Source organism: Lolium perenne, chromosome 3, assembly GCF_019359855.2.
Source record: "Lolium perenne isolate Kyuss_39 chromosome 3, Kyuss_2.0, whole genome shotgun sequence".
In the NCBI taxonomy this organism is placed as follows: domain Eukaryota; kingdom Viridiplantae; phylum Streptophyta; class Magnoliopsida; order Poales; family Poaceae; genus Lolium; species Lolium perenne.
The window spans coordinates 69,022,632-69,047,539 of NC_067246.2; the positions used below are offsets into that span (position 1 = coordinate 69,022,632).

The 24,908-nt window shown below is 47.6% G+C and overlaps 1 protein-coding gene across 1 annotated transcript; it reads right to left on the minus strand.

Moving 5' to 3' along the window:
- Positions 1–443: 443 nt before the first annotated feature.
- On the minus strand, positions 444–7,169 carry LOC127341575 (DEAD-box ATP-dependent RNA helicase 39). Its single transcript, XM_051367439.2, has 9 exons — positions 6,665–7,169; positions 4,656–4,751; positions 4,385–4,573; positions 4,148–4,288; positions 3,759–3,899; positions 2,552–2,694; positions 1,730–1,859; positions 1,594–1,642; positions 444–1,130 (listed from the first exon to the last, which is right to left on the minus strand). The coding sequence occupies exons 1-9, from the start codon at positions 7,112–7,114 to the stop codon at positions 601–603; spliced, it is 1,869 nt and encodes a 622-aa protein (XP_051223399.1). The 5' UTR covers positions 7,115–7,169; the 3' UTR covers positions 444–600.
- Positions 7,170–24,908: the final 17,739 nt, after the last annotated feature.

A 24,908-nucleotide genomic window follows, 5' to 3' on the forward strand; every position in this document is an offset into this window, starting at 1 on the left:
CCTACGTGCTCCTTGTGGAGTTTTGGTTGCTGCCAGTCTGGTTTGCATTCTAGGACGTGTTTGGTTCGTAGTAATGTGTTCTGTTAAATCATCGCGCCGTAATCTGATACCACGGTATTAGCTATCAGTCTAGTTTGATCTTGGTTGTGGCAACAAACTTAAGATAAATACAGGTGCATATACCACAAGATTGAGTACTATATGTGCGTATAATCTTGAGTACTCATGTTAACTCTCAGCACATGGAACGCTCAGCACAATTCCATGCGAGAACTGTGTCGATTTGGAAAACAATAGCAACCGGCAGAGATAAAATATATGGCACAGATAAAACAATTTGCCAAACAATCATGACTAGTATTAGATAAATGTCAGCCAACTCAAAATAACAACAATGTGCAGAAGTATTTTTGAGGCCTACACAATGGTCCACACTATTCGTGTATAATAAAGCATGACCAAAACTTTATTATATGTTCCGTGTTAATATCTCCATTGTCTCCTGCTCTTTATAAAAAATAATGTGAATTTGTAAGCCGACAAGCAAAAATGGCAGAAACAAAGCCACAGATATTTACAGGTTGCATGATTCAAATCTCATCAGTGAGCCTGTGCCGACTTCCCTGTGCTGCGCCCTCTGAATCCAACCACGCTCAGCTTACTTCCCACCTTATTCAGAGTATCCTCTTTCCGGCCCTCTGGCTTCCCTCTGCTGCTCTTCCCGACCTTCACGCCACCCTTGCTAACAGCTCTCACCGGCTTGGCCGTCCTGGCCTCTGCCGGTCTGGGCTTTGGTGGGTTCTTAGCCGGCGAGTGCTTCCTGGACGAAGAAGGCTGGCTGTTGGTCGACGAGCGCTTTCTGGTAGAAGTTGTGTCCTTGATGGCAACCTTTGGTGCCCTTCTCGACAGTGTCACTCCCCTTTTACTCTTCAGATTAGCAACCCTTGGAGACTCTGAATTCCTCGCCAACCTTGGGGTCCTTCCTTTGGTGCTTGGAGTTTGAGGGTTGGCAGAATCCCTCCTTACGTTGCTAGTTGTGAGCGATTCTAGGCTCTCATTTTTCTTCATGGCGTCTTCAATCCTTGCCGCTAAAGGCACATCTTTCTTAGCTACAAGGCTTGTAACTTTCCCTGCATTAGAGAAGTACTGACAATACGTGAGTATCAACATGAAAGGTGGAAACATGTGGTACCTGCTTCTTTATGCAAAAACTAATCAGTCATCACAATTATAGCTGGCAAATCAGATATCATAGTAATGTTTGATCATCTCTATTCAGAAAAAAAGAAGCATACCACTGGTTTACATGTTACATTTCAATTCCAAGTTCCTTACTGTCGATATCTTTTGGTCTAGACTCGCAAAACATGATCAGATTCTCTTAGTATTTAGATGTGACTAATACAGTAGGTACTGCACGTAAATTGCAATAAAAAAAATAAGAATTCTCAGCAGACACATCCAACCTCTATAGATATGTACGTGAAGATCAGATTGCAGTGTATGCAGTAACGCCGTAACGGTGTGTAACATACGATCAAGGTGGTAACAGAAAATGCTATATGCGCAGTTACATCTAGCAAGTGATCATACCTTTGGCTCCCATTCGTGCCGTTCTTCCCGTTCTATGGAGATAATCAATCTACAACGGATTTTTTACTAGAGTAAGAATCCTTGAGGATAAATTTATTCCGAACATATATTACGAGAAGATGCAACTAACACATACAGAGTTTTTCGGGAAGTCGAACATGATGACATGGTCAACCTCCAAGTCTAGGCCTCTAGCTGCCAGATCAGTGCAGACCAGTGTTGGGCAATCCCCCTCTTCATTCCGGAACTTCTTCAGGTTCTCAACTCTACAGGTAGTTAAAACTAGAAGCATTCAGCAAAATTTAAGTTACTATTTACAACTAGAAGCACTCAGCATAATTCAAGTTCTTTTTTCTATTATTTATTTTTTTTTGTAGAAAAATCAGTAAATGGTTATTCGCTCCATAATCAAACTACAACAAGATAGTAAGAATAGCAGCCACTTAACACCGGCAAAGGTAATCAATTAATCATTAGTCATTAGTTGACAAAACAAAAGTAACATTTGGTAACTTCCATACTACTGCCTCCATACATACATACACCAATGGCTTTATTACATAGAAACTTGGTGTACTAGACCAGATACAAATTTGTCTTCTTACTAGCTACAGAAATGAAGATAGTGATAGTGTGTAAACCCCATCATAAAGAGCTTATGACACTACTAAGTTCACTCTAATTGTGTGCTTCTATGACATAAATGTGGTGATGTAGTACTGAAAAAAATCAAAAATCAAACAGCATAAAGCATGACAGGCATAACTAGGTAGTCAGGCCAGTGACTACTAGGATGTTGAAATGTCCAATCAAATAATCATAGCCACTGGACTGGATCACCTTTATGGTGAAAAACAAAACAGGGAGCTGGGACAGTTGCTGGATTACAGTACAGCCATCCCCTCACTTTGTTCAAAATTATAACTTATAGCAAGAACATGTTAGGCAACTGACAGACCTCTCTTCAGCAGGAACCTCTCCATGGTAATTCACAGTAGATATCTGATTCTCAGTTAGAAAATGGTCCACTGCACGACTTGAATTCATAGTGTTGCAGAAAACCATAACTTTGTTTCCCTTTGCTAAGCTTGGCACAAGAACCTACAAGAACAAAATCCCTCAGTATCCCGTACGTTTGGCATAGTGGAAAGCAAGGAGCTGACATCAATTGTTCACTACTGATAGTGTAGCTGAACTTTTAACAATAGAAAATTGGACAAAGTGAAGAAACAAGACCTGCTAGATAATTTTTTTAAATGCAGGTATGTTTATCTTACTCTTGTTTTGGTTGTGTCCTCTGTGTCTTCTGACCATTATATCAAATGTAAAAACCATGCATGCCATTACAAAGTCGATTTATGTTTGCATGAAGAAGTTACTGTTGTGGGCTTGATTTATGAGAAATGAAGCACAAATTCTTTTGTGTTTTCTCAACAAAAAAAGGAGAATTGAGTTTGTAGTGAAAGATGTGCTCGTGAGGATGAGGATAGCGCTTACAAGAGAGAGAGAGAGAGAGAGAGAGAGAGAGAGAGAGAGAGAGAGAGTGCTTCAAAGAGAAGGAATAATCCTTCTAATTCCTCACTTGATTCAACAGATGGGTTTACATAGTACCCAACTTGTCTTATCTCTAGGACTCTTAACTGAGTACATCTTGTATGATAAATCTTATATCTAGGATTGTTAACACAGTACAACTTGTTTATTCGAAAAGGGTTGACCCTGATTTGTCCTAGGGACTGCCACGCATACGCCATTGGCTTGGCTTGGCTAGACTAACCAGGCTTAATGGCGGGACTGGGTTGCCCATAACTAAGAACCTTGCCATGAGCCTGATACCCTGACTCCCTGAGCATAAAAGAATCATGTATCCATACTGGCAAGTTCAGGCCACAGGTCCAAGAAGCCAAGGGCTTTATTTAACAGAACAAATATCACCAGAGAGATCAAACTCTCCAGACACAGTATTGTCTATAGTACTTTGATTCATGAGTGTCATCTACTAATAATGAGTTGTGCTTTCTTGCGCATGAGGCATAGAATTGTTAAGTATTAACCCCATTAATGTGTATACGAAAATATGGAGAATTTAATGGACATCACTCCAGTATGAAGCTAGCTTGCACTGATACACGCTTGTACAGGAAGGGAAACAGAGTTCAATAAACCTGCAGGAGAGCCTCAAGTTTGTTCTCTGAACCAGAAAGTTTCATGAAGTCATGTCGTGCAGTTGCAATTCTCTTTTGAAAGGTTGATGTCCGCAAATGAACAATGCCTTCGAATTCCTCATCAATCAGCTTTTGCACTCCCTGCAGCAGAAGAGAAGACACTAAATAATATTAGAAGTTCACAAAACAAGGACAGAAAAAATACCAAGGCAGCATCTGTACAAGGCAATCTGAAAGAGGGGAAAAGGTGGTCCTTGACAGAAAAAAGAAGGAAAAGTTTGTTTTCCAACACTTGCTGCAATATTCTTTTAAGGTAACTACAATAGCATAGCATAAATATTATGCTACTCCGTACATAGGATTCTCTGGATGTCTGGTTAGATTAAAACCTTAGTCATGGTAGCGGACACTAATACGGTTTGGAAACCTTGATCGCCAGGCTTTGAAGCACGATTCTTCAAAGGAGCAAGAAACTTCCGTAAGTCTTCTCCAAAGCCTTGATCAAACATTGTATCTGCCTCATCTAGAATCTGCAATGCAGATAAATTAACTCATTCCACATGAGAATTCAGGCCAGCAGAAATGTTTCGCAGGATAGTAATATTGTACATAATTCAGGAACATACCAGATACTTAATGTCACCGTAAACGATATTACCCTCCTTAATATGATCGAGGATCCTCCCAGGTGTTCCCACAACCATGTCAACAGGCATGTTCAACGAATCTTCCTGTGGTTTTAGACGAGTGCCTCCGCTAACCATCGTTGAACGAAAACGGGCATGATGACTAATGGATTTTGCAACACGAAAGACCTGTCATTTGAGAGCATCATGTGAGCAACAGGCAACTATCCAGATACCAATCATGATTCCGTTTTTTAAAAGTACTGTTAACCTGCTCGGTCAACTCCCTTGTTGGACACAAGACCACTGCTCTCGGTCGCCTTGGTTTCATTGACATACCCAATGTCGCTTCATCATGACGCAGGAGCTACAAAAATCAAAGAACAATCATGGTTACTTAACCTTCTGGTTAGAAATTAGAAGGCATGTCATACTTCACAGACCAATAATAAATTAATAACTAATAAGTCCAGAATGTACTCAGTTGAAAGTATGGAATACAAGTGCGCCAAGGAGAAGGCAACCAATGGATGTTACTCGGTGTTTGGGGTCGTCAGTATCATCAGAATGTATTATGTTGTGGTGGTTGTTTGTTGGGGTGATCATTAGTTTGCGGTCTCCCGGTTAGTCGACGCCTGCATTTAGGTGATGTTGATGTCTGTGTGGCAACAGGTCACGATAGTTGAGTGTTGGGCAAGAAGGTTAACTTCTGTGAATGGGTGCAGGGCAGCTTGCACCTGCTATTTTGTTGTTTCTTACTTTGTAATGGCATGCATGGATTTTCCTGTTTTCCCAAGTGAGGTGTTTGTACCAAATTGCTTTCTTATTAGTGAATAGAAGAGCTTCTGACAGTGGGGATAATGGCCTTAGGGCCTGTAGGTGAACCTAGACCCAAGAGGCATGATGGCCCCATGAAAGGCAGCCGCACCTCAAGGGCAGGGAGGAAAAGGGGATGACACATTGATATTATTCTTGCTTGCTTTATTCAATGATATGGCAAGACATTATATAGCCTGTGTTACAACCTAACTTAGGAGACAAGTAAGGATAAATAATTGGAAAACAAATCATACCTTTACCTTTAATTAAACAGAAACTAAATAGATAAGGATAATGAGTATCTGAACCGCTGTTGCAAGTGGCAGCCCCTTGCGGACTTGGTACTGGCTTCAGGATATCTGCCGAGAAATTCTACCATGCTTGGGTGGTACCATGAGGTACCTCCTCACCTAAAAATAGTACTTCCTTACATCTACCGCTGATTGAACCAGGGGCAAAATAGAGAATCAGGCTAATAGTAGTACAAATTATTCCTTTATATCTCTCCCTCACCTTGCACAACTGTATGTGGAGGCGGCGCCCATGGTAGCAGCGTCGAGTAAACTCGTCGGCATGGCAAAGCATCTTGGAGGAGGAATCTTAATAGTATAACCAAACAATCATGTTTACAGTATGCATCGGCACAAAATGGATGTGCCTTAGTGCCTGTACAGTGACCCTGGACCCAAGAGGCGTGACAGCACCATGAAAGGCAGCCCACCTTACAACCTAACTTAGGAGATGAGTACGGATAAATAACTTGAAAAGTAATCATGCCTTTAATAAAAAGAAAACTAACTAAATAAGGGTAATGGGGATCTGAACCGCTACTGCAAGTCGCAGCCCCTTGTGGCCTTTGTACTGCAGTGGGGATTATCTGCCTCACACTACAAAACAAATAGCTCGTTTCTCCTGATTGGACTCTACCATCATCTTTTTTTCAATGAAAATGGAGCTAGAGCGGATCTATGTGATTGCAAGTTTTCTGCGCGATGATATGAGGTACATATCCACCGGGTTGTTAGTTTCCAATTTATATTTTGAATATTTCTCCAGATCTTTTTTCGTTTTATCTAAACTTGATCAGAATAATTGCAAGTTTTAGTTTGATATCATAAAGTAATTCTTAAATAACTCATGTCCTTTACGTTCAGACTTGTCAGCAAATTATTATTGTCTGTTCCCCTCTCAAATGCTAATCAAACGCTAAACTGCATCACTCTTGCAGTGGTCATTATATGCAGACCTATTAAATTGGCCCTCCCTGTAATTTGTATGATGGTGTGCTCCACTGGCTTGAAATGGGCCTCTCAGCCATAAGTTATAAATGCATGGCTGAGTTACCAAACCATGAGACGGTTGGCAATATGTTCTACGAGCGAGGGACAAACTGTACCGAGTTTTCAGCAGCTGCAAATCTGTGTGTGTTCCAGTTAGTAAAGCTGAATCAGTCCAGGGTACCTGAACGAGAGGGAGCAGGTAGGCGAGCGTCTTCCCGGAGCCGGTGTGGGAGCCGAGCACGACGCTGGTGCCGTCGAGGATGGCGGGCACGGCGAGGCACTGGATCTCGGTGGGCTTGGAGATGCCGGCCTCCCGCATGGCGGCGAGCACCTGGTCCTCGAGCCCGAGCTCCGCGAAGGTCTCCACCTCGACGGTCCTCTGCTGCTGGTGCTGCTGCTGCGGGCCCCTGGCCCTGTCCCGGAGCGGCTTCGGGGGGGCGGGGGAGGAGTCCTTGAGGTGGCGGAGGCGGAGGCGCTCGAGGAGGAGCTCGTGGCGGGGCGGGGCCGCGGGGGCGGGGGAGGGGGAGGAAGAAGGGGGGGCGGCGGTGGAGAGGGCGGCGCGGAGGACGCGCAGGCGGAGTGGGGAGGGGCGGTGGAGGTGGAGGCAGCGGCCGGCGGCGGCCATCGCCATGGATGGGGGGGCTGGGAGGGTTTAGATTGGAGGGGTTTTGTTTGGGAGAGGAGTGGAAGGGTGAGGGGAAGGGCGCGGCGGATAAGAGAAGCAAGCATGAGACCAAAAGTTTCGGCCTCAAGTGGAGAAGAAGCCTCTCAGCTTGTCTCGGTTTTTGTTTGGGAAAATGATTACGGGTGTGTTTGGTTCACGCCTGCAGCTGCCCTGCCAATCGTTGGCTTGCCAATTATTTGGCGGAGGAATCATCGGCCCTGGGTTTGCCAAAATATTGGCTGTAGTTTGTGAAGCAATCAAAAAGAGATGCATTGGCAGCCAAAAAATTGGTAGCAAACCAAGCAAGAGTAGAACAAGTTGGCACGACCAATTTTTTGGTAAGGTCAGTTGGGGCCATGAACCAAACATGCCCTACATACCTACGGAGGCCGCGGGCGCGAGCAACCTCCGAGCCTAGGGGCGAAGCTCCTCCTAGGGCTGTGTTTAGAGCATCTCCAGTCGCGTCCCCCAAACCGTCCCCCAAACCGCGCCGGATTGAGCGTTTGGGGGACGGGGGACGTCGCTCCCCAGCCGCGTCCCCCAAACGCCTCCCCCAAACATTTAAATTACTTTTTTTTGGCTTTGTTATTTCAATTTCCACAAACTAATACATAATTTGGAACGTGGTTTACACGAAAACATAATTGGGAACGTGGTTTTCCACAAATATAAAATTTTGCAAAGGCATCGAAGGTTTCTTGTGTTCGGTGCTACCGGACACCGCGTCGTCGTGGACAAAAATATAAATTTCGCTGCTATCGTCGGTGCTGTCGCCCTGGTAGTCCCGGCGGCACCGCGTCTCGTCGAAGACCTTGACGCTCATGTCCCTGTCGCCGAAGTAGGAGAACAGGAGGATGAAGCCGGCTTGGAGGCTGTGGTGCTGCGCGAACTTCTCCCAGCCGATGTTGAGGTACATCTTGCCGCGCGCGTCGTAGATCACGTCGACGATCCACCGGTTGTAGCTGCACGCAGCCTCCCGCAGATGCATCGTGCGCGGGCGATCGTCGCCGGCGACGTAGTTGGCGAAGGAGTCCGGTAGCCTCTGGATGCCGCGCGGGTCGCCCTTGAGGACGAGGACGAACTCGAACTGGCTGGCCGGCTCCACGTCCATCTCCGACGATGATGAAGCCGGCGGCGTGGAAGGCGACGGCGAGCGTTCAGCTATGCCGCGGCCACGACCGCGGCCACGACCACGGCCGCGGCCGCGAGGTCGGCCTCCGCCTCTACCAGACATAGCGTCGAGTCTTGTTGAGAGATGGTGGCGGCTAGGGTTTGGGAGAGAGGCGCTAGGGTTTGTGTGTGAGAGGGACGATGAGAGGCGCCCCTTTTTATAGGCCGGGGGGAGGAGGAGGAGCGGTGGCGCTCATTAACGCCGGCGCGCAGAGCTAGGCGCGACGGGACGCGTCGCTGCGCCCTCTGCGGGAACTGCACCGTCGCTGCGCGCCAATAACTTCCGTCACGAGGTAGGCGACGGTTAGGTTTAAATTAACTGTGCCGCTGACGGGTCGGCCCCGCCACTCCCCGCCTCGCTTTTCGTTGTGTCCGGCGTCCCCGGAGCGTCCCCTGTGGGACGGGGACGGGCTCGGGGCGCCGGACACCGTATAGGGGCGCGCCGGACAAAAAAGGGCTTTGGGGGACGCGGCTGGAACGCTTTTTTTGTCCGGCGCGCCCCAAATCCCTTTGGGGGACGGTTTGGGGGACGCGACTGGAGATGCTCTTAGTAGGTTGTATTGTTTTTGGCTCGCATTGGTACAGCAATTTTCGGGTCGTTTGGTTTCTTGGCCGAGCTGCGTTGTTGTACGAATTGGTTCTCAAAGCACCATCGGGCTAGGTCCTGGAGGAACGCCTGGTTCGGCAATTTTCAGCGATGCGGGCAAATCTCCAACGTGGCTGATGCAAAAAAAAAAAATCTTGGGCGCACGAGCGGACACGAGGATGAAGATGGCGGGAGTTGCGGCGCGCATCGGCGAAAAGCGAAAAGGGGCGGGAATGATTATGTCACCTCCCGTCGCGCCCCATTGTCTATTTCTACCCCTCCTCCACTCCCCACCCAAATTTTGAGCTCCTCCTCCCGCCGGCGAGCAGGTAAGAGCGCACGCATCTCCTGTTGGCGACTGTGGCAGCAGCGGTGATACATCAGAAACGTATATATAATTTTTGATGTTCCATGTTTGTTTTACACTAATTCTACTATATTTTACTTGCACTTCGTTACACTTTTATATTTGCCGGCACTAACCTATTGACAAGATGTCACAGTGCCAGTTCCATGTTTTCTGTTGTTTTTGGTCTCAGAAAAGTTGTACATGCAATATTTTCGGAATTGGACGAAACAAAAAACCGAAGTTAATATTTTACCATAACAAAGTTGAAGTCCGAAGGGGAGTCGAAGAGGAGCAGCAGGTTGCCAGACCACACCTAGGCGCTCCTCTCTCTGCTCGCACGCGTTTGAAAGTCGTACTTTCTCATTTTGCTCTCTCTGCTTGTCCCGGTGTTAAGTTTATTAGCCAGCTGTTGATGGTTACTTACTCCTCCAGCTATCATGTCATAATTTATCTCTAGTTAGAGCAACAGTTCCCGTAAAATGGGCCGGACTTGTATTCTTCGGCCCATTTATAGTTCCGTTGGGTTGCGGCGCATATCAGAGCCCGTACTCGCGGCCTGGCTCAAGAAGGGGGAGGTCGGATTGGGGGCGGAAGCACCCCGGCGAATCCCGACGAGCCGGTATACCACAACGCGGAGGAGCCCACGAGGTCACGCGGAAGCGCAGCGCTGGACGAATTGGGGCCTGACACCGCGGGGGAAGCTTGCTCGGTACGCCAATTTTGGTGAGGGCTCGTCGTCCTGTGGTTGCTGCCACCCCCGGTCTCCATCACCGAGCGAAAATGAGGTGAGCTCGGACGATGAGGAGACACCGCCGAATCTGTTCGACGACGGCAACCACGTCCATAACGATGACGAGGAGATGGCCGCGATCAAGGCGGCCAACGTCATCTTCGAGGTGGAGGCGCGCCTGGCGTGGATGCACGAGGAGGTCGCCTTCGTCCGCTTGGTGCGTGCCTACGAGGCCGCGCAAAAGGATGCCACCATCTGCCGCGTAAGTTATTGAAGCCTCGAAGTTTGAAGATTTTCTTAGATTTCTGATACAGATGCGATTTATTCATTTATCCAAAAAGAATGGAGAATATCTATGAGATGGAGTCAAAATATTTGAATGCCATTGGGCAACTTATCTGCGTACTATTCCTCTGAGAGTGTGAATAGCGCAAGATGCTGAAGGTCTAGATTAGCAGTTTCTTGAAATTTTCATTAGATGATATGATAGTATTTCTTTTACGGATGAAGCCTGGTGATAGAGGGTACGTGAGCACCCCTTCTCTGCTTGACACGTGTCAAACGGTGTTAGTTGGCTGTGAAAAGATCACACTCTCCTCCCTTCGTTGACCGGTCATCTTCGTCAAAGCATCCAGACAAAAAGTACATCTCAGCTCCAAAAATGACCAGCATAATACATCATCAGGAATTGGAGGAGCCAGGAAGGTGCGGGAGTTGAGGGGGAAATTAGCATCAACGGTTATCACGCCGGCCGCTGGGTTCGTCGGACCTCAGGTCTGAGATGGCAAACGACGGCGGCGCGGTACAGTGGCCAGGTAAAGGGACTCTGGGGCTAGGGGAGGCTCGGGGTTGCGCGCGTGGGTCGAGTCCGTGCTCGGCACACGGCCATGGTCGGACGCGAGCAGCAGGTTGGCCGCCGGCGTCGAGGTCGTCGTGGTCCAGCCCATCTGCAGAGCGCATGGCCGGGACGCTGGCGTCGAGGTCGTCGCGCGGCCAAGACGCGAGTTGCATCTCGCAGCCACAGCCCTCGTTCCCCACCTCGCGCTGCGGCCTGATGCTCAACGGGGCTCGAGCAGGATGAGTACTCTGTAGTTGGCGTCTCTGGAGATTTCTCCTCAACCGGCGCCTCGTCGTGCCGCCGCCGTGCGTCTCCCCGTCCCGTCACATGCCTGGCCGTGCTCAATCGCCGCCACACGCCTGCTTGCTGTGCCGGCCCGCCGTGCCGCCGTGCTGGCCTGCCGCCGCGCACCTGATTGTGTTCACCTGCCGCTGCGTGCCCGGCTGTGGTCGCCCGCCTCGCTGTGCCCGAACGTGGCCGCGTGACTGGCCATGCCAGCACATGCTTCCCCTCGGCCGCCGCCCACGCACCCCTCAACCGCGGGTCGGGGGTGAATTGACCGAAGGCGCTCGCGCGAGAGATGCGACGCAGGTCGGGGGAAAATTGACCAACGGCAGCGGCAGGACTGCAGGAGCGCAGGGGGCACTGGAGGTTGGAAAGCCCCGAATGGCGATGTGCCGGTTCCTCGACGAGTGGATTGTTCCTCCACGTACGGACGGCGCCGCGTCGGTCGCCTGCTGATTCCGCCACCGTAGAGCGCGCGCCGTCTTATGCGGGACCGACGGCCTGGAGCCCCACACCACCAATCCGCCATCCCGTCCGGGCGCCGCAGTGCCAAGCTGTGAGACGGAGGTCCTGGACGCAGTCCCAGCCGACCACGCCGGCGGCAAAAATGCGCGCGCTCGTGGTCAACGGTCGTCCGAGCGATGCGGGTGCGGCTGACAAGATCCCGTGAAGCCAATCCATCTGACGGAGCGCTCCAATCGTTGAGCTGATGCGGACTGGTTCAATTTCAGATCTCGAGCGGGAGAGGCGGCTTCCATGTAGTAAATCAATAGTTCATCAAAAATCAAAGTCGCAGATGCCCAATGGAATCCCACCGCCGGACCGTCCGTCCAGCAGAACCACCCCGTCGAGTTCGTCGTCCACCATCGGGAACGCGCCTGGGGAGGCCGTCGGGATCGTGCCGGGAAGGGACCGGTTGGAGGCCATCCCTGGAGCTTTTTCGGAACAGAGGAGACCATCGGGGAGAAGACAACAGCTAAATGATAAGGTGGGGCCCTCCATCGCTTTCTCTCCGTGTGGGCACGTGGCTGGATGCAGATTTGATGCCGTTTCATTGCCTTTTGTGAAGTCGCAATCTTAGAACAAATCTAACGGTAGGGAGAGGGTGCACATGTATCCCCCTGATCACCAAATTCACTCTCATTTCTTTTATGGGGCTCCAGATTTGTTTTATTGGTCATAGGGTAGATAATAAGAATGGCTTCAGTTTTTTATGCACTTTACGATGTTTGTGGTATTGCATAAATAGGCATCAATTTTCATACCAAGAGGATGGAAAGCTTTTCTCTCACAGCATGGGAGCACATGTTTTCTATCCAGTGAGGTGGCTCCGAAAAAAAATCCAGCATGATGACCATTCCAGATCTCCTCGTGATGTTCTGGATCCCATCCGAGACTCCGAAAAACATTCAGTCTCCATCTCATATTCCAAATCTACTATACGACATCGAACCTTAAGTGCGTCACCCTACGGTTCGTGAACTATGCAGACATGATTGAGACTCCTCTCCGATCAATAACCAATAGCAGGACCTGGAGATCCATAATTACTCCCACATATTCAGCGATAACTTAGTGATTGATTGAACCATTAACATACGATACTGATCCCTTTATCGCGTGATACTTTACTTGTTCGAGGTTTGATCATTGGTATCTCTATACCTAGTTCAACCTCGTTACTGACAAGTACTCTTTACTCGTACCGTGGTATGTCATCCCTTGTGACCTTGTCACATGCTTGCAAGCTAATTAGATGATATTCCACCGAGAGGGCTCAAAGCATATCTATCCATCATCAGGATATAATTATAAAACATGTTTTATATGTTGTATTATCATCTGATGTTACTTGCAGTTACTACTACTTGTGTTTGTGGTCTTGGATGATCATTTGCTCAGCATATGCTTACTATATTCATATACACTTGTTTTATATGATGTTGTTGCCTATATTTGAAGCTCCTCACCAAGTGCTAGTGGTTGTTGTTTGATACGTCTCCAACGTATCTATAATTTCTGATGTTCCATGCTTGTTTTATGACAATACCTGCATGTTTTGCTCGCACTTTATAATGTTTTTATGCATTTTCCGGAACTAACCTATTAACAAGATGCCGAAGTGCCAGTTCCTGTTTTCTGTTGTTTTTGGTTCCAGAAAGGCTGTTCGGGCAATATTCTCGGGATTCGACGAAACAAAGACCAAACATCATAATTCACCGAGACGGACCAGAACGCCGAAGGGGAGTCAGAGGGGAGGCCTGGGGCCCCCACACCATAGGGCCGCGTGGGCAGGCCCCTGGCCGCGCCGGCCTATGGGGAGGGCGCCCTGGTGCCCTCCTGCGCCGCCTCTTCGCCTATAAGACCCCTTTCGACCTAAAAACGCGATACCAATTGACGAAACTCCAGAAAGACTCCAGGGGCGCCGCCGCCATCGCGAAACTCCAATTCGGGGGACAGAAGTCTCTGTTCCGGCACCCTGCCGGGACGGGAAAGTGCCCCCGGAAGCCATCTCCATCGACGCCACCGCCTCCATCATGCTCCGTGAGTAGTTGCCCCATGGACTACGGGTTCTAGCAGTAGCTAGTTGGTACTCTCTCTCCCATGTACTTCAATACAATGATCTCATGAGCTGCCTTACATGATTGAGATCCATCTGATGTAATCGGTGTTGTGTTTGTTGGGATCCGATGGATGATACATTATGATTAGTCTATCTATAAAGTTTGTGAAGTTATTGTTGCTGCAATCTTGTTGTGTTTAATGCTTGTCACTAGGGCCCGAGTGGCATGATCTTAGATTTAAGCTCTATACTTATTGCTTAGATTGTATCTACAAGTTGTATGCACATGTCTATGTCCGGAACCAAAGGCCCCAAAGTGACAGAAATTGGGACAACTGGAGGGAAAGGCGTAGGTATGAGGATCACATGTTTTCACCAAGTGTTAATGCTTTGCTCCGGTACTCTATTAAAAGGAGTACCTTAATAGCCAGTAGATTCCCTTGAGGCCCGGCTGCCACCGGCTGGTAGGACAAAATATGTTGTACAAGTTTCTCATTGCGAGCACGTATGACTATATATGGAAAACATGCCTACATGATTAATAATCTTGATGTTCTGTCTTAATGCTATTTCAATCCTATCAATTGCCCAACTGTAATTTGTTCACCCAACACTTGTCACTTGTTATTGGAGAGTTACCACTAGTGTAGATCGCTGGGAACCCCGGTCCATCTTTCATCATCATATACTCGTTCTATATGTCATTGGAAGTAGTATCAACTATTTTCTGGTGCCATTGCTCCTGTGTTACTCCTACTGCTGCTGTGTTACCGTTACTATTGCTCTCATATTACTGCTGCTTTCACATCACCCCTGTTACTAGTGCTTTTCCAGGTGCAGCTGAATTGACAACTCAGCTGTTAAGGCTTATAAGTATTCATTACCTCCCCTTGTGTCGAATCAATAAATTTGGGTTTTACTTCCCTCGAAGACTGTTGCGATCCCTATACTGGTGGGTTATCAAGACTATTTTCTGGCGCCGTTGCCGGGGAGGCACAGCTCTACTCATAAGTTCACCTGGGAAGTACACTCTACCTCTCTCTCTGCTTTTATTTTGTTTTATTTTGTTTTGCTTAGTTTACTTTTGTTTAGTTTATTTGTGCTTAGTTTATTTCTGTCTTGTTTTATTTTTCTTAGTTTATTTTTGCTTAGTTTCTTTCTGTCTTGTTTTATTTTTCCTATATACCCAAAAATCCATAAAAATTTAAAAAATCTAAAAATTAAAAATTGTTGTTATGGAAGAACGCATAACCATGTTGAATCTTATTAAATTATATAATAATTATAGAGAATCAAGAACGGGTAAAGTCATGAGTGTTGTGATAGAAAAATTGAATACAATTGCTCAAATCTTGCTTAAACGCCATGATATAAATTGTTGCTCTAAAGAGGATACTAAACATCTTAAATTTCAATGTGACTTTAGTGAAGAAGTTTTAATTAAGAACTATAATTGGAATGACTATATTCATCTTAGGTTCGAAGAGGTAGAACAATTTGTTTTGTTTATGGGAGCTTCTGAGATCGAATCCTTCATAGCTAAAAATTATGAAACTTGTGTTGTTTGTAAGGACCTTAAAGATTATGTCTCTTCTATCCTTAATTTTTGCATAGAAAGTTACAGTGATAATCCTTATATCATTGATTATAAAGAGAGACTCATTAATGCACAAGAATGCACTCACAATTTGCAGGAACCTCTGGAAGAAGAAATTGATGAACCTGAAAGCTCATTGGATGAAAAAGAGGAGGAAATTGATGAACCTGAAAGCTCATTGGATGAAAAAGAAGAAGAGAGTGATGAACAAAAGGAGGAAGAATAGATTAGCTACCCATGCCAACCTTCTAATGAGAGTAACTCTTTATCTCTTACACTATTTGATTGTCCTCCATGCTTACCAAAGAAAGTTGAATGTTATGTTCCTGTGGATTCTCTTGAAATATTACCTCTGAGTAAAACTTGTGAGAATAATTATGCTACTGTTATCTATGATAATCCATGCTATTTTGATAAATCTTATGATAATGCTTTGTTTGTGCCTGATGTCGAAATGCATGGTACTAAAGAGTTTTGCGTAGCAAATGTTTATGATAAAGCTCTAGATGATGGTCCTATGTTACTTGACAATATTAATTGTACTACTAATGAAAATCGGATTGGAGAGTTGTTGACTTTATCTATGAGTCCCATATCTCTTGAGATTGATCAATCATCTTATTATATTACTAGGAAACTTGCCCGTGCGTTGCAACGGAGCGGAAAAAATTAAGTTTTGACGAAAAATTTCAGCACTCCAATTTTTCCCCAAAGTCCACCCTAATAATCATTTTGTTTGTTCGTTTTTTTGTCTCAATATTTTTTTTATCTACCTCTACCCGCGCCAAAACTACCAAATCATCTTATCTCACCTTAGACTGGATCTGGTGTCAAGCATCGCAGATTTCTCGTATACCATGTTGTATTCTTGCACTCAGCTCATCAATTCGAATGGGAAACATGAGATTGGAGTCAAAGCACATATTGCTAGGTTTATTATGATTTTCCAAGAATAAATTAAATTCCTAATTTTTTTAAATAATGACACCAGGCTTACATGCATGATGCATCAACTCCTTCGGTAGTGTGCATACCTGCAACTATTTTTTAGTTGATTGGACAAAGCTTCGAGAAATTCATTATAACCTTAGCTAAGTATACTCAAATAAGGACATACGCATATTGCATTAGCCTTGTGTACAATAGGTAAAGCTGGATCAATTAATATTCTTTGCCATGTACTTCATTACGGTCAAAGTGCCTTCAGTGAGCATATGAGCTTGAGTCATGCAGAGTAGTTGGCGACTCGGCGTACAGGGAAGACGTTGGGCTGCCCTTTCCCCCGCGCTGCGCCGCAACCTTTGCATGGACTCCCCGGTGCCTGTCTCCGGTCACTGGCTCACCTAGGCCATATAGTTCATCACCAACAGAGGCCGCATCGGCAAAAAGAGATGTGGACGATCTCTGCTTTACAGAGACCACGCAAGCGCATATATAAGATCACCCAATCTAAAAGAGCAATCAAAGTTGCTCTGTATTTTATCCACTGCTTGTTTTCAAGATGAACAGTCTAAACTTGGTTAGACGTATGCTCAGAGTGGTCTATGGAAGAGAAGTGCCACTGCCTAGAGCTCTCAAACGCTAGATATTCACCTCAGCCAAAAACATCAGCTAGCTAGCAGCCTAGCACTCAGTTGGGTGAACCTGTTCTATGAATTGAGAAGAACCCGTACTGAACTTGGCCTGCACCAGCGGCCTGGGTAGGCATGTTCTCCTCCTCCCAATGAAATAACTACAGCAAGGGCGCGCCAGTACACCTCTTCGTTTTCCTGGCTGCGAGACGGCGGCGTCCGGCAAGGTCGGCAAGATTGCAGCATACCAGCACACAACACAGTGCCATCGTCGTTCCCGCTTTCGATAGTCATCTAGACCTGACAATGTCAAGGATGCGGCTGTGAGCCTGTAATCGTGAGTATGCGTCGAAGCATCCAGGGTCCCAGCGATATAGACAGAATGCTGGCCGGTAAGCCTCCACCTCGATGCCCACCATGGCTACCATGTAAGCCGCCACGGGACTCGTCCTCGATCGGATCCTCGATGGAGATAGATCGATTCGCGACCCGCTGATCGTGCTGATCGAGTTGGTTGTCGATGGACCGGAACAAGCGGTGTATATATGAGCCCTTACATAGGAAAACCGGATGTGGACCTGGACACCTGGTATCTTTTCTCGGAGCGAAGAGTGGAGACCAGACAGGATACGTCGACCTGGACTCTTTTTCGAAGCGAAGCCTGGTTACCAAACATGATACGTCGGCTCACGTACAAAATACAAAATTGACGGACAAAGACAACAACGACGGACGAAACCATCCGGACGGACGAAACCAAGGAAACTCTTTTCCCTTTATTATTAGGTATAGGTATAGATATAGATAGGAAAATTGCCCGTGCGTTGCATCGGGTGAAAAGAATAAACAGTTTGACTTTGACCTAACATAAAATTTTGCGCCAAAGTCGATCATAACACTTATAGGTTTACGGGGTTGACTGGGATAATCAACGAAACCTACTCCATATTGTTCACGACCGCAATGGCATCTCCGCTACCAGCAGCAGGAGGGAGCGCGGGCACCTCATATGACGGCGCGGCGAGCACGGATCATGGACGACAACACTCCGGTGGAAAACGCTCTCTCATGATGATGGGTGAGCTTTGGCATGCTAGTATCTGGCACTCCTCAGTTGGCACCCGCCCTCCTCAAAGACGATCGTGCGGCACCAAGGTACTCCCTCCGTTTGCAATTAATTCACGTTTTGGATTTTGTCAAAGTCAAAATTTGCAAAATTTAACTATAGGAAAAAATTCAACATCCACAATGTAAAAATGATAGTATTATATTGACCATAAGCTATATTTTACATTATATGCATTTTATATTATGGTTATTAATATTTTATCCTACATTTTTGGTGAAAGTTGATAAATTTTAACTTTGAAAAAGCTTAGAACACGAACTAAATAAAAACAGAGGGAGTACTCTGATTGGTAACCGGCTAACCGCCATCTTAAAGGCGTATCTAAGGTTTTGGATTTAATTTTGTGATTTTTTTCCGACACAATAAATGCAGCAAGTATGAAGTCTAAGGAAATATAATTGAATCTTGAATCGTAATTCTGCTTGTTGTCTTTAGGCCTATAAGAATTTGTTGTCTTGAATATCAGCAACTTGTGTGTGTGTGTGTGTGTGTTAGTGTGCGTCCACTGCAATATCATAATTATTTTTGAACCATACTACTTGAATGAGTTAGGCTAGAATTGCAAAGAAAATAATATTAGAATTAACTGAAGGCAGTGTCAACATATACAAATCAGGCGCATTAATATTGAGAATGGGAACTCTATTAAAAGTCTAGTAACATTGTTTCCTGGACGTGTAATTTTGTCGAACATTGCTGCTTGTTTATGTATGATTCCCATACAGTTAAGACTGCTGAACCTCGTTAATGAAAACTTCACTTGGATGCAACTCTTGAAAAATTGAAAACATGTCTTTTGATGGCTCATACCTGAATTCAGTATCATGTACGTGTTCCTCGAAATAGGCTTTCGCCCCGCTATATTAATATAGCAAACGACCCGATACAACGAACGCGCTGGGGCCGCAGCACAACCAAGCCCAAAAGAAAAGAAAAAGAAAGGAAAGAAGAAAAAATGCCGACACCGGCAGATCGACGAAAACGAAGAAGACCCGCAACCGCTGCGCCCTCCGGAGAAGTACCACCACGCTCCTAGCACGCCGAGGCACCGCATACCAAGCAACACCTTCACCAAGGAGACGACGATGACGCCGCTGTTGCCCGGACTAGTCCTAGGGTTTCCCCCGGTATGCGGAGGGGATTGGGGAGGAGGTACACCCGACGCCCTTCAGGAAGGAAAGGTGACACCCGTAGGCGTCACCGCGTCGGTGTCGAGCATGCCGACAGGGATTTCTCCCGACCACCAAAACGACCACCCCAGACGCTCCGACGTGCTCCACCTAACATGCCGCCCACCCGCACACGCCACCACGGTCTTGTAGCCATCCTCGCCGCCTAACTGTGGTCACCGGAGCAAGGCCTAGACGAAGAAAAGGGATGCAGCGGGGACGGGGGTAGCAGCACCGCAGCCACGCGGGAGGGAACTGCCTCCACCGCTTTCGCGGTAGCCGACCGGACGAGGCTACGAGGCAGACCAGGCCCGAACTGGCCCGGCCGGACCCAAAAGGGCCCGTAAAGCCCCGCTGCTACGCTGCAGCTGGCCGGCCGAAGTGCCGCCGCCGCCCACCCACCGCCGCCCTGTCTTCTCTTCCTCCGTGGAGCGCCGCCGGCGTGCCAAGAGCGAGCCACCGCCGTGCCCTCCGGGCCCCGCACGGGCCAGATCCGGGCCGAGCGGCCCGCCATGGCGCCGCCTATGCAGCTCCGCCGCCAACGGCCGCGCCGCCACCCCTCCTCCCACCCGACGTGGGGATCTCACCCCGCCACGCCGGACCGCCGCCGGCCGAGGAGCACCTCCCGGCCGCACCTACCCGCGCAGCGCCGCGCCGAGAGGGGAAAGTCGAGGGCCGCCGGCGCCGCCCGGGCCTTGCCCGGCGACGCACGCCGACGACGGCGGAGGAGAAGGGGAGGAGGGGGGAGCTGGACGAGGGGGAGTGGCGGCGTGGCCCCGTCGCCCGCGGGGGACGACGCGGTCGCGAGAGCGTTTTTTCGCCTTTCGAGCGTGTACGTGTTGACTGAGTTGATTCTTAGATCGCCGGTATAATGTTCTATGCTTCTACCGTGACGTCTCCCAAGAGGCGTAGAACAACTGTGTGCAGCAATTGAAGCTGCGACATCCACAATTCAGCAATTAAACTGTTCTTGACTCCACACTTCAGCGTTCATTAATCATTAGTATCTTCTGCCCATCATCCACCTCCTCTCGCTTCGGGTCATAATGCTTCAAGGTGTTGATCTTGACTTGGTCCTCCTCTACCTGTATCTCGTGAGGCAGCAGCTCAGAGCCCATATCGGCAGCGGATCTCGGTGGTATTGGCCGAGGCATGGCTAGCTCGTTGGATTGGTGGCTATCGATAGGTAGCACGGGAGCAGAGGATTCGGCTTTGGTGGATGGTGATTCCAGCAGAAGCCATGGATGCAAGGTGCAGCGACGGAGGACGGCGGCGGCGCACGCAAGGAAGAGGTTGCCGCCTCCACCCCGTCGTTGGCCATGGTGTCGCACACGCACCTCCTCCTCCCAACCCGGGAATTTGCTATCTTCATGACGGTGAGCCGCTGGTTCTTCTACCCCACCCGGCTCCCCCTTGTCTCTAGCTCCACGCTGCCCGCGCCGCCGAGTCGAGCCCTCATGCAGCCAAATCGAGTGCCACCGCGGCCAGATCAACCTCCAGGGCGGCCGTCCCGGCAAGATTGTCTGATTCCATGGCACAGCCGCACAGGGGTGCTAGGCGGATGAGCCGATCGGTTTGTGCCAGAACCCGGACCAAGGGGGTGATTTATTTCCGTGCGGAAGGGAGAGTCCCTGCGTGACGGGGTACGCCGACGGAGGTCGACAGTGACACGGTAGGAGGCGTGTTGGACTCGCGCTCGAACGCGGCATTGGCCACTTCGTTGGCTGGACTGACGCACAGCGGACGTTGTTTAAAACATAAGAAAATAATCTATCGGAGCAAACTAACCCAGCGGACTCGAATCGTTTTTTCCTCATGGGTGGCAAAAAGTGGGTAGTATGTATATTTATGCAAGGGTAGATCCGTCCTAAAAAAGTGTTGGACCAAGAAAACAATCCTTCCTTTATTATTACTAGCAAAAGTGCCCGTGCGTTGCACCGAAGAGGAACACGAACGATGCCAAGCCGGCGAAGTGGATCCTGTGGGTGGCGGCAGTAGATTCTGGTCGGCTATCCATCTCTAGCACTTTGTCCCCCGAAGTCTTTGCTCGCCGTTGATGCATCACCAACGGAGATTGAGGGGAAACAACGATGAGTGGAGATCTGACCAGTTTACTGGATATCCTCGAAGGGACGATCTGACCGGTTTATGTAGGAGTATAAGTTTGTAAATCCGTAGGACCAAATATTAACCCTATATATTTAAGTAAAACAAATATATTTGTTATTAATAGCAAATATGTTCTTGAGTTGCTACTGGTTGATATTTATCGAGCCTCACCTACTAACCAGCGCCTCCCCACTGTCCACCTTGGGGACCCACTGACATCTCTTTTATCACAACAATTATGTTTATATTTTGATGGACTACATAAATCTCAAACTTAATTTACCGCATGAATGAGTCTGCAAACTACCAGAAAATAAATAGAAAATGTATTTCTGTCATACATATAATACATGGAAGTTGTACCTAGCAAGTCGTATAAGTAAATTATTTGCATCTCTATTTGTTCTGTGCCGCATCTATCTCTAAGTCTCCACCCCATCTCTTTTTTAGTAGCACCAGTGAGCTTTTCATCTTGAAAAAAATCTCTTAGGCGGCAGCTTCTCTTTACCAGTTATATTGCCTGGTGTTGAATAATTTTCCTATGAGACTTTTTTCTCTTTGCCATCTTCGAACACTTAAAATTGTTGACAATTCAAAAGACAGGCTCCACTGAGCCATGTCGCCTCCAGTTTGGTGCCCCGCGTTTTTCCAAATCCCTAGAAAATTCTGTAGAGAAAGAAAGGTAAGAAGGGAAAAAGCCCAGCTAACGTAAGTGGACTGGCCCAAGTCGACCACTGCCTGCACCCAACCCTAGCGCCACATGAGACGGGCATCGCTCGATTTCCCTCATCCTCTGCTCTCTCACTGTCTCAACACGCCACTTGCTCGCTTCCATCCCTCTCGCACGCCAGGCCGCCTACTCTCCTGTGGAGACTGCCCTCCGGCCGCCGCCTCGAACTTCTCCTTCCCACGAGCGGCCGCCGCGTCCCAGTCGGGCAGCGCGCCCGGCCGCGCCGTAGCGAGCTTCGCCGTCCACTTGCCCTGGAGGTAGCTCCGGTGCTTGTGATGCGCACGCGTCTCCGGCGGGATGGGGGCGTCGTGGTACCTCTCGAGGACACCCTCCTCCGAATCCCACACGAGCTGCGGAGACACGAATCCTTGCTTTTTTCCCCATCCAATCTGGCATCCAACTGGCGGCAATGTTCCCGATTTTACTTTAGCTCACAGCAGGCATCCCTCTTTTCAATTCACATGCGCAACAGAGTATCCAACACCTTTACTTTATAATTCATGCATGCCACAGATTTCAGACCAAGCTACGGTGCTCCTTCTTATTGATTCCCTTGCTTCCACACCGGCCTAAACTCCAACCTTGGCCCTCGCCTCTCTCATGCCGCAACGGGTGACCTCCTTGCCCTCACTAGCGAGCTTGGCTCTGTAGTGCTTCGCCCGGTTACCCTGGACGCTCGTGTGGGACGCCTCACTAACAAAGGACTAACAAACAAAGATTTCTACACCAATTCTTTCAGGCATCTGCAGGTGGATGATCAGGCAAACATGGTCTGGAGAACTGCTGCGCCGCTGAAATGCAAGGTCTTCTGCTGGCTCGCTCGACGACGACGCCTCCCCACCAACGAGCGCCGCTTCCGTCACACTGTGGCCTCCTCTGCTGCTTGCCCCTCCTGCCTTGCTGACGAAGACACTGATCACTTGCTGATTCGGTGCCCTAGGGCGCAAGATGTTTGGAGCTTCTTCCACCCCGACGCTACTCATCTCAGCAATGCCTCGCTGACTGACGTGTTGCAGCTCCTCTTCCGAAGCTTCGAAGAAGCCACTGTCAACACTGCTATTCTCTGGAACATTTGGAAACGAAGGAATGCCCTCGTCTTCAACAATGTTGATGAAAGCCTTCCCCTCGTTGTGAAGAACTGCGTTTAAGATGTTCGGTTGTGGGCCTACCGCTGCCCAAAAGAAAACTCTAGATGCATTCTAAATTCGTGGTGTATCACGTATGATCCCCCCTGAGCTTCTCTAAATCCTAGCTCTTCTCTTGTCCTCTAAAAACTTGTAATGGACCACTGTAATTTTTGAGGTTTATGAAAGGTGTTCAGGCTGGCGTAAGCCCGCCGTAGTTCGATTCAAAAAAAAAAAAAAAAAAAAAATTGATTCCCTTGCTGATATTCCAAGCAATTTCCAAGTATATGAACCGGTAGAACTCATTGCCAGGTAACGATGTGGGACTATTCAACCCAGATTCTATCGAAGTTTCTCTTTTTAAAAACGATCGCGAAACGGCCGGCCCACACCTAATGAAACGTGGATAATAAAATCTTTACGATCCAGCCCACGATTAGTTGGAAGAGAAGCAGCGACGCCGGAAACAAACAGCGAAACGTTATTTTGGTGGCATTGGTGCGTAATGTGCGATTTGGTGGGAGGGCAAAACAGTCAAAGAAAAAGTTGGACGAAAATTTTGGCAGAAACCTTATTTTCTTTATTATTAGGTATAGACTAGCAAAAGTGCCCGTGCGTTGCACCGGGTAAAAAGTACCTAAACAAACCATCTGTGTTGATAATTCTCCTATTTGTCACCATTGTCGATTATGGTCTTATTTTCTCCTATTTATAATTATAACAATAGTAGATTGCAAAGTATCTCGCTATACCAACTTGTAATACCACAATCTTATTCCTGTTAGCAGAAGAGGGCATGTCGTGCCTCCTAAAACGTAGAAGTGAGTGAATCGTATTGTGGTGGCTCCCACTGCCCCGGCAGAGAACCATCTTCTTATTGTACCACAATCTTGTGATGATGGTGGGCACCATTCTTAAATTTTGTTTTTACATAAATTCAAACGAATTGTTTACAAATAATATTCTGCCAATGGTTTGAAAATTTTGTAGTATCTAGCCCCGCAACCATTGCTCCGGTTGCCCCCAAGCTAGGTAGCAAGGCGGGCGACCCTCGGGAAAGCTACCCCATGCAGCATCTCTAGCCGTGCCGCGGCAGATTGAGTAACTCTAATCGCAGCGTCCTCCTCTTTTCCTCCTACCCTTCTTCTTCCCGACCCGTGTAACATATTTTCGGTGTAATGATTAATTTTATATGGTCTTTTTATTTACTTAATCAACTATTTTGGACATGTGTCTTATTTTAAGTGTAATAGAATATTATATTTTATACTCTTGTCTCTTCTTCTTACTCCCTCCGTTTTTATTTACTTCTCAAAGTTAAATTTTACTATGTTTGATCAAAAAATATAGAAAAAATATCAATAACCACACCATATTATAAAGAAATATAGTTTATGATGATTCTAATACTATATATTTTACAATGTAGACATTGATAGTTTTTGCTAAATATTTAATCAAATTTACAAAATTAGACTTTAACTAAACCTAGAACATAAATTAAATTTGAGTATTCAGGCTTACCTTCCTCAGTGAAGCAGATTGAGATAGAGATCCCAGTCTAGACATGCAACAGTCTTCAACCAGCATCCAGGGGCGCAAAGCCTCCGTAGACTGAATCTTGGAATTAGCCCACATGTGTGCCAAGCGAAATCGCGCCATGACGCCGCGTGGAGGAAGGGCGAACGCGTGCTGACGCTTGGAGATGCCGAGCTACTCGAGGTCGTGTTTCACTTGCGTATGCCAATGCCACCTGTTGACGCGCCTGGAGATGCCGAGGGCCAAGTCCACCTCAGATTCGATTGCAGAGA